Source organism: Apteryx rowi, unplaced genomic scaffold (genome assembly GCF_003343035.1).
Source record: "Apteryx rowi isolate R43461 unplaced genomic scaffold, aptRow1 scaffold_111, whole genome shotgun sequence".
NCBI classification, from domain to species: domain Eukaryota; kingdom Metazoa; phylum Chordata; class Aves; order Apterygiformes; family Apterygidae; genus Apteryx; species Apteryx rowi.
In genome coordinates, this window is record NW_020447320.1 from 1,961,434 (window position 1) to 1,971,783 (window position 10,350).

Below are 10,350 nucleotides of genomic sequence, written 5' to 3' on the forward strand. Positions count from 1 at the left end.
TTCAGAGTGAGATTAATCAATGAAAGGGAAAATATGGAAGAAAACTTACAGTACCTGGTTAGGTGAGGCTTAACTAACATGAAACTCATCCTTAATTGCATTTCCTACTAAGATGTTTATCTTGTTTAAATAGACAAGCATATGTAAAGATAATATATGCCCGATCTATGATACTGTGTTAAGAACAGCTAATAGCCTTTTTTTTTTAATCTATTAATGCATTTTAAATGCAAGTAAACATTAAGTGCAATTTAACTTACTAATGACTCCTGTTGTAACAAATGTCTTTGACTTTCTTCTCCCCTCCACACTCTTCTTTGGGATTTCATTCCACAATCGGATAAATGAAAATAGAATTTCTGTGAGAATACTGGGGAGTGATGAAAGCACCGATATTTTGATAGAGGTAAATAACATTTTTGATTTATTTTAAGTGAAAAGAGTAGTTTCTTGTATATATATCCTATGTATATGTATGTACATATATATGTATATATGTCTTGTATGTAGATAGTCAACTTTTTATGTCAAGTAAATAATTTAAAATATATACCACTATATGTCTATATGTTTCTGGGTGTATGATTTATGATTAAATTTCATCCTGAAAAGGGAAAATATTTTAAAAAACCCTACTTAAAAATAAACAACCTGAGTGTTTTCAGTGAAGTGAAACTAAGTTATCATTTACAGTTTTGTAATGAGATTTAAAACTAGTTAAAAATGCTAGAGATACAGACAAGACAAAGCTACTAATTTATGAATTTCATCTATAGTCAAGATTTCTAAGACCGGCAGTAATATCAAACCAAGAATAGATAGGTCTGTGTCCTTTCTCCATCACAATATATGGAGCCTCTAACTGCAGCTGAGTAACTATAGCGTTTTTCCCTCCTACCTACTGAATCCATTACTAAATACTATATAATTTTGAAGTAAATTTCTGCTCAAATGGAACTATTAGAAATAATTAGCTGTGGCAATACCAGAACACAGTCCATCAAGTAATTTAAAAGTCTTTCTCTCTCCTCTGTAGAGATGTGAAGTTAACTGTTTTTCCAGCCTGACTTAAAGGCTGGTTCTGTGGCTACGTTACTTTGTGTCACAGTGTGCATTTACAGTATGTTTGATGCGGTGCTGTAAGAATGATGTAGCTTTGCAAGTGCAGTAATTTACCTCAGCCTTCAGTGTGTCCAGGTGTCAGCACCCACTGGTGTGAAGTTTTGAAGTGTTTGCTGTAGAGAACCAGTTGTAGATCAACAAATCCTAACAAGATCTTTGCACATGTGTACTTCTATGTCACAACCTAGCTGCTTTTATATAACTATATATATATAAGCTACGATTGGAATTCTAGACCCTTTAAAAAACAAACAAAACAGCAACATCTCATCTTGCCAGAGTAAGATCTAAAGTTTTGAATTCTTTATGTAGATCTTCAATAAAAGGCAGACAAAAGGCCATAGTCTTAAATAAAATAAGGGACAGCATGCAGTACCAGTACTTTCAGGTACTTACAGACTCATGTGCCTGGAAATATTAGAAGTGTTTTAATAGTTTTTATCTAGATTATAATTGCAGATACAGATTTGAGGTGGTAAGAGCCTCCATAACAGAAAATAAGAAATGGCATCCTGGTCTTTGATCATTTTTCTAACTGAAGAACTCATACTGTAGGATTGAGACTGGTGCTGGCTGTGAAACAACAGATCTAGCTCTTTTGGGTGTGCTGTACTGGGTGTTTTAAATAGAGAGAAGAGCAGACAGTGAGAAGTTAACAAGAGTTCTCGAGGGTGAGAACAGGCAAGAAAAAATACTCCACTTCTACATTGTTAAAGTTTTTCCAATGAATAATACAATTTATTTTAGAAGCAAAATACCAAAAGCAACAGTAGTTTAAGTCTTCCGTTTCACTTTTTTTCAGGGTGATCACTTATATAACAACTTTTTTTCTCCTAGTAACACTAGGGTAAGAATCACACTGCCTTGTTAAGTCCATAGATTGCAGTCTGCAGCTCTTGCTTCTGTGGTACGTATGTGCATCCAGAATGAATCATGGCTTAATATCTGTCCCTTCAGCATTTGATACATCAAATACCCATGTTGTGCATTTTTAATATACAAAAAAACTTATATAGATGTGAATTTGGAGATGACTGTGACACTGTACATAGGGAATTCAATGCATACAATTTAAAAGATGGAGTATAGCAACACCTTCTCACTTGACAGGATTTTTGCACTACTGGAAAATCTCAGACTTAATTTCAGTAAAATACAAAAACACCCAGCAGCAGAAGATCAATACCTCTGCAGAGGAAAAAGTAGCATTTTGGGAAAGGAATGTTTAGTTAACCGTGCTCCACTGTAAACATATAAATTACCACACAAATGCAGCTCGCTCTCGTAACATCCTGACACCAAAACGTTGCCATTCTCGCTGATATATCCATAACTCCTGAGTTGTGTCAAGACAGGCCAAAACTGCACCTCCTTTCCATGCAATTAAGCGGGGATCCATATCCTGAATTCAGAACACAGATTGTGTATAATCATTGGTCTGATTTTTCACTTCTCAAAACCTGCATCCTATTTATTCCCATAGGATTCATCACTGCATGAAATCTTGGGGATTAGGGAAGGAGAAAAGAAATTTTCCTGAACTTATTCAGAAAGAGAGACTCTTTCATGATAATATGATAAATATATGGAGAGACTATTTAATATGTTTTAAGAGTCACTATTTTTATAGTATGTCTTATAGACATATAGGGAAAATCCTTCCTTCAGCCTTTGGAAAATACTTGGATTTTGATTTTACAAATTTAGCTGATAATTGCCAAATGAAACTTACTGTTTTTAATCCATACTTTCTTTTCCCTTAATAAGGAAAAAAAAAACAAATCCCAAGAAAGAGGAAAAAGTAACACAGTCTTGTAAAGCTCTCAGCCAATCATAATTTACTAACTCAACCATTTAGCTATGAGTTAACAATGTACCTTAGGTCTTGTAATGACTTCAACATTTTCAACAACTCTTCTGAAAGAAGGTGGCATTTTGTTGAGAATTCGGTGTTGCAGAAACTCCTGAGCTTTATGAAACATAAGGCCTCCTCCCACTACTAGGATGGAGCTGTACATCTTCTTTTTTGTATCATCAGATGCTGGAATAAATTGATACAAGAAAATTATGTATTGTGTAAAGTTAACAGGCTTGTATTTGGCTTATAAAGAATTCAGTACAGGTCCAACCACATAGAAACTGAGAAGCATTTGCTTTTAAAATTCTTTTTCTATTCCTTGGGCTTCAAAAGATCTAGCTAAAGAAACCTTAACAAAAATTCAAATACAAAAAACAGTGTAGCTATCCTAGAAAAGATAAAATTAAGATATTTGGTAAAATGTAGGGTGCTGCCATCCATCCACATTAATCGGCTGATATGCATATTTTACAGGATTATACAAATACAATTCTTACCACAGCAGTCAATACTATGAAGAATGGCTTTGTCAAGGCCTAAGGCTTTGCCTTCAAACTGAGAGATAGCTGTTTTCCTGGACATGTGTGCAGTTAAAGGTTCTTCTGAGTCATTTCCAGGTATCATACAATCACCTTGAGAAGATCCCAGTTCCACTTCTTGAGGGTAGATCCTCTCTGAAACGTCTGAGGCCTGGCCTCGCAAGTCTCCCTCAAATGCACCAGGCTTGGACATAGATTTTCTATCAGCTGTAGCTTTTGCAGACTTAAAAATGAGAAAAGAAGTTGATCTTTAAACTATGAAAAATAAAGATCTTCAGCAGGTTACATAATAATATAAAGCCTTAATAAGCACTTCACTTCTCTTTACCTTATTGCACAGAAATGTTTAACCTTGCATTACTACCTGCATTACCACCTATTTTTATTTTAAATCCTACTTCCAAAGTAAGGGTTTTATTTTGAAATGCATCAGATGCATTAGTGCCATAAAATGAAGACATCTTAGATTCTGAAAATACACGGTTTTCATTAAGGACTTGTCTAGATATCTGCAATTCCTTACTTTAAGTTTATTCCTCAATGCTGCTGACAAACTTCACTTTCAGAGATGAGTTAGAATTCTGTTTGCATTCTGCATTTAAATAACACTTTATGAAAAACAAAACAAGCATTCACACACCTGCTCCTGCTTACTCTGTGTGGCTAACAGGTAATGTTCATCATGGGGATCCTCAGGGTCACCTTGTGACCTGTGTTGTAAAGTTGTCATTTTTTGCCCAACAATTCCGAAAGTTGCTGGATAAAACAGAGCCATTGGAGCCTGAAGAATGAGAGATTTGGTAGGACTTTACTGAATAGTTTTTTCTTTTATTGCTTACTACAGAAAAGGAAAAGCTTGCTCTATTTTCATTTTCTCACAATTTAAAATTAAATATACATTTTTTCAAATAGGTTTGTAATAGGCTACAAAGTGTGTGAGTTTTGTGTAATTTCTTAAGTACAACAAACACTTGTACATTCATATAGGTTTCTTTACAGATTATGGTATTGTATGATGAACAAATATTCAAATACAGTTTGTTACAAAATAAAAACACTCAGAGCTGAAAAAACTTGCAAGATCAGCATTCATTCCTTGCACTTGAAGGATAAGCATCATATTGAATCGAAGCTCTTATCACTTTAACTAAGGCTAGTTAGAAGGTCTTGTCCATCTACTAGTGCTGTATTAGGCACATTCATACTTACAGTAATTCATTTCAATACCATCAAACAAGGTTAAAGACAACCCATAAATCACACAGGCTTAATAGCAATGTGAGGATACAAGTGAGACCCAGAGCGTAAATACACCTGAATTTTTTTTTTTTTAGGTCACCTGTAATTTTTCATCCCCTAATCGAAACTGGTATAATAAAGCTGGCGAATCTGGATGACGAATTTGGAACTCATGGTCTTGCAGTCCAGAAATATCCTGAGGTAAAAAAGACAACAAAATTAGATCTTTTATATCACTATATCCAACTGCTTAAACCTATTTAATCTGTGGGCAACAATCTAAAAAGTAAAAGTATTCTTCAGACTCTGAATTTCATATATCTATTCTTGAAAAATTTTTGAAGTCTTTTCCTTGTAGCATGATCTGCCAGAACAGTTCTCTATATGCATAATGTTTTACAATAAGGTTTTGTGCAGAAGGAGAAGACCTGCTGGCAGATCATACAAAACTGAAACTGGAAAAACAGCATATATGTGTTACTGCTATAAAGAACAAAAAACCCCTTACTTCCTAAAGTAGACTAAAATAAATTAAAAATACTTCAAGTCTAAGCCTTCTCCAACTCCTGCCAGTATTCTACTGAGTAAACCATTGTATTTTCTATGCTCTTGAAACCCATTTCCTATATACCCATTACAGAGGGCTGTATGAGGCAACTATTCTATACCTAAAAATAAACTATGCCACGCAAAAACACATTTCAAGTCTCATGCATCTTCACCTCATACATCTCTAAACCACTGCATATGTTGTAATGATTTTATGTATTTTTCTCCCCATTAACCACAAGAAATTGTGAACTCACAAACAGACTCCCCAGAGTAGCATTCCATAGGGGATGGGGAAAGTTTACTTGGAGAAAACACCATATTCTCTTGTCACCTGGTCTAGATGACAGAATGTTTCCTTTAAGTGCTGAAGCAGAAGGCAATCCAACTTATTAGTTAGCTGACAGTCTCTATATGGGAACCCAGCTCGTTGCATAAGCCAGTAAAAACACCTTGACACATCAGATCCTCCGTATGCAAGGCACAGCCTAAAGCACAGAGAGAAAAAAACAAAAAACTGATTACTCTTGAAATCCTATCCTTCTACAGTAGCATACATAGGAATACAAGAAACATTTCAAACATGCTGTGATCATGACTTCCACATAGTTTGCAGAGCACAGGGTCAGTTCTGCATTTTTCTTCTTTTAAACATGGCAGAATTTTTTTAAGATTCATATTAGTGTGATGTAATGACGTTTGTTACACAACTTAAAGTAAAAAAACCTGTATTTGTAAAACATTTTCCTTATTTTTACAGTCAAATCTTTGCATAAGTAACTAAGTATGTGCTTATAATAATTCTGCTCATTAAGATACCTGGTGTTGCGATGGGAAACACCATCTTCTACACAACAAACACTTGTCTTCTGATCTCCCACATCTACTATACATGCACTGCTTAAACCACTTCCAAAAGTGGCACACACAGACTCCTGATGTACCACAATTCCTAGCAACATAGGGAGAGAAAAATTATATCCAGTTCATGCCAAACTTCAAAGCCATGTTTCTGACATTTAAAGGACGTCTTAATATCTTTTAAAATTTACTAATAGCCTGATTCTGCACTGAAAGTTTATGTACTTAATAAGTGGGGTGGAGGGATGGACAGAATTATGGTTGGTTAGACCCTAGAGTCCCAAGAAAAGCTAAGAGCAGGATAGATGCCTATGTTCACATGTTCTTCTTTTTGTGAGACTAAAGACAATTGTCTCCAGACTCAACTTATTTTTGCAACCAGTACTGCAGGGTCTTGGCTATCAGATGCACATGGAGTGTTTTTCTTATTTTTTCTAGTTTTATCCCTCTCATTAGCATTTTAAATATGATCTTTAAATAGATAAAAAACACAGTCTGATTTTACTCTTTCCTTTCAACCTACCTTTAACTGTAAAAGGCTATTTTCATATTTATATTACAAGCCCATATTTAAGCTTAAGAAGTACTGCATGCCTCACATTCTCTCCTTCAAACCAATGAAGGAAAAGAATGGCCCAGTTGAGCTGTGCTTGTAGACAAAAACTAAGTGACACTAGTGTTTCAAAGGCAAATGTTTTTAAATAACAGAATTTAGTTATGCTGTATAATTAGTTCAGCTCTTCACTAAGTTAGTATTTAGGAAATGGCACACTCAAGAGGAGTTATTAATGGTATTTCCTGTGTCTGATTTACCAAACAAAAATAAGAAACTTCTTTATATTTTTCCTAGTATTCTTCCTGTTCCTCTGAAGCTAAGACATTTCAACTGCAACCTCTTTTATGCTCTTGCTAGTATATTTTTTATGTAGTAATATTAAGTAGGTACTGTTCACCTTACTACTATGCACAAACCAAAAAAGAATCAAGTGGGGTATGATTTAGAACTATTCTGGTCAAAAACTAAAAATAAAAGCTAATATGGCTAGTTCATTTTAATCTGGTGAAATGAATCAAATTTTGTTCAAATGCATGAATATATATGGTGAGACCGATCTCTATTTTTACAGTATTTCCCACTTGATTCTTTTGGATGGAAAGTCTCTTCTTTTTGTCACGAGTGTCCTCTATTTGATACAGAAGAGGCTAAACAGGTTTAACAGTCAAGCAATAATATCTAAGCCTATAAACTGATGAGAGCAGTGCTTGGGAACTGCATTTACCTCATATTAATTAATTATTAAAAGATAGCAGTTTTACTCTCCAGCATCCTGCAATTAATTTACTGTTTGAATATTCTCTATCATTTAGCTTATTATCCTTGTCTGTTGCTACAGCATTTTAATCTCAGCTGAAATTAGAAGCTCACAGTTGGAGTATCTAATAGCAAAGAAGAAACTTGCTTCAACACTAGCCAATAATTTTGCCCTACTGAAAGAGACAAGTTATGGCAATAGCAAAAGATGAAAGGTGCTAACATTAGAACAGTAAGCTGGGATTGGCCCACAAAAATGTGCCTTAGAGGAGGAAAAAAAAATAAAAATCTTTATGCTATATATTAATCATTAAATGGTTTGCATATACATGGTTGTACCTGAGAAGCCCATCTTCATTAGGATCATATTTACCAGTTCTTTCACATGTTGTTTATTATAGATGTCTGGAATTAGTAAAATACACCTGTAGTACTGGAGATAAGAACAGTGAATTAATGCCAGCTCTCAAATTAAAAGTTCTCTTTGCATGCTTGACTACCTGATGCCAAGGAAGAAAGCATAATATAAAAAGTGCTAAAAAGAAGCAGAATTTATGGAAAGAGGGAACATTTTCAATAATTTAAAAATCAGTTCAGAGTAAGTACCAGGTTAAGAGTTTCTAGGCCATTAAAATATTTAAAAGTGTATCAGATAGGAGAAAAACACCTACTCAACAAGGAAGAAAAATTATGCAAGCATTAGGTATGTATTCCTCAGTTCCCTCCTTTTTAGCCAACAGAGTAAGATGGTGAAATTTCTAGAATTGGATTTCCAAACCTCCTTGTTGAAAGTATTATTATCAAATTTTGTCTTCAAAGGCACAAATCCAAATGAAGTCTTAGGAACCATATTCACCAGCAGAAAGGATTTATCCATTAAGGAAACCATCAGTAAGAGGCTTAGAAATAAACAGGTTACCTCTCTTAAATTTTAAAAACAACATTTCCAAAAGTGGATACAGTCCAAAATAACACGTTCATAGCTCACCTTTAGGTCTTTCAATGGTATTTCCAGATATTTTTGTATTGCATGTGACCATATAACTTCAAGATCTGCTAATACTGCAGTGAGGGAGCCACCAGGTCCTGTGTGGAGATTCAGCTGCCCTCTTCTAATAGGCCAGTGAATATTGTAAGAATCCAGTGGATTAACATATAGTGCCTGAAAATGAGAAAGTTCTATGCATTCTATGCATTGTCTTTCCCAAAAGGTTAATAACAAATACTAGAAAATCATTTCAGAAGCAGATGGAACAAGATACATAGCAGCACTCTGACTGATGTGACAGCAATACAAACAGTGGATTTCTTTATAACAGGGCTGGATTATAAAGCATTTAAAAATTTTTTTAAATACATGGTTTAAAATGTTTGAATTTTCATATCCATAGATATCTACTATGCACATACCAGTACATTCTTCCATTATCTCAAATGAGTAAGTGAAATAATTTACAAATTCTTTGAAGCTCAGGAATACCTGATTATTCAGCAGTGATTCCTAGGCTGATCTCTCTACCAATTTCTTGCCTTTTCCCTCAGTTATACCACATACGCAAAGATCTCAATGAGTCCCTGCACAAATGCTCATCTATAGCAACCACATACTATGGCTGCTACCATATAGCAAGTTGCTACTGATTAAATAGCTGCATTAAAACATAATGTTAAGCCTCATTTCAACATGCATCTTACCTCTTCTCCTACCAGATATTCTGGATGATTTGATGTGTTTGTCCACTTGGCCCCAGAGCTGTGATCTAAAATAGCTGGTCGCATCTGTCTGTTGTATGACCTAGCCTGAAATGTAATTAAGTCATACATTGCTAATAAATATTTCATCAGTCATCACTTTTTATGCATGAAAGAAAAAAAAAAACACAAAGAAAACCCTACACTGAAGACCTGTGATAAGTCTGCATTTTCTTCTCTGGTCTTTGGAGTTAAGGCACACATCAGCACCATCCGTACTTGCTGTATAAAGCAGTATGTACCTATTCTCATCCATTAAAATACAGTATCACACCAAATAACGATATGAATGAATAATTTAATAAAATCTTAAGAATGAGTTACCTGATCAGGTGACACTGGTATACGCCTTGCACCGTTTGACATCTTTTTGGACCATATTGCTTGGTCCACCATTTTAAGACCATTTTGTCTCTGCTCGGTACTTTCAGGTTTCTAAACAAAAAACCCAAATATATAAGACTGTGGGAAAAAATAGAAGGTTTGTACAGTGAACATCATATACATCTTTTTAAATAAATTATTTTTTGTATTACAGATTTCAACACATCTGTCAAAGTCAGCTCAAGTGGTTTAACTGATTTTAATGGCTGCTCCACTTGGTCTCCAATCTGGTGAGCTCAGGATATTGTCTATTTAACTGGAGAAATACTAAATGAGAGCAAAAGATATTTAAATAGGTTTCAATTGTTTAAAAATGGAATTTAGTATTAGATTAATTTGATTAATGAATTTTAGTACAGATTCAGATTATGAATAAGAACATTATATATATTTTTAGAGCAGCTTAGACTAAAATTGCTAACTACATTAATCAAGCTACAAACCAGCTTGTAAATAAAACATTCCCAAACGGAGTAGTTTTATAACTAATTCTATAAACGCTTAAAAATATTGTGCGATATCAGATCATAGAACGGAAAAAAATCAATCCGTAAGAACTCTCAGTGGGTTCAGCTCACTGGGTGTCGTTCCTTGGTGAACAAATCCAGCAAAGCCCTAGCGTAAAGCGGGGCAAGTCACCAGCTTTAACGAAGCCGCGGCCGCTGAAGCGCGTGGCAAGAGAGAGAGGGAGGCGGTGCCGACGAGCGCCGCTCTGCGGGGAGCGGGCGGAGGGG

The 10,350-nt window shown here is 34.9% G+C and overlaps 1 protein-coding gene across 1 annotated transcript; it reads right to left on the reverse strand.

Annotated features, from left to right (window-relative positions):
- Nucleotides 1-1,832: 1,832 nt before the first annotated feature.
- ACTR8 (ARP8 actin related protein 8 homolog) lies at nt 1,833-10,291 on the reverse strand. The gene is made up of 11 exons (XM_026076768.1): nt 9,557-10,291; nt 9,176-9,280; nt 8,469-8,642; nt 7,820-7,913; nt 6,127-6,259; nt 5,642-5,795; nt 4,859-4,954; nt 4,160-4,300; nt 3,478-3,742; nt 3,000-3,163; nt 1,833-2,524 (listed from the first exon to the last, which is right to left on the reverse strand). Exons 1-11 carry the CDS (start codon nt 9,626-9,628, stop codon nt 2,381-2,383), a joined length of 1,542 nt encoding a protein of 513 aa, XP_025932553.1. The 5' UTR covers nt 9,629-10,291; the 3' UTR covers nt 1,833-2,380.
- Between the last annotated feature and the right edge of the window lie 59 nt (nt 10,292-10,350).

Coding starts and splice junctions, on each gene's coding strand:
- ACTR8 (XM_026076768.1), bottom strand. CDS start 9,628: ATGGTGGACCAAGCAATATGGTCCAAAAAGATGTCAAACGGTGCAAGG. Junction 9,281..9,556: donor TACCAGTGTCACCTGATCAG/GTAACTCATTCT, acceptor ATTACATTTCAG/GCTAGGTCATACAACAGACA. Junction 3,743..4,159: donor CACAGAGTAAGCAGGAGCAG/GTGTGTGAATGC, acceptor CTCATTTTTAAG/TCTGCAAAAGCTACAGCTGA.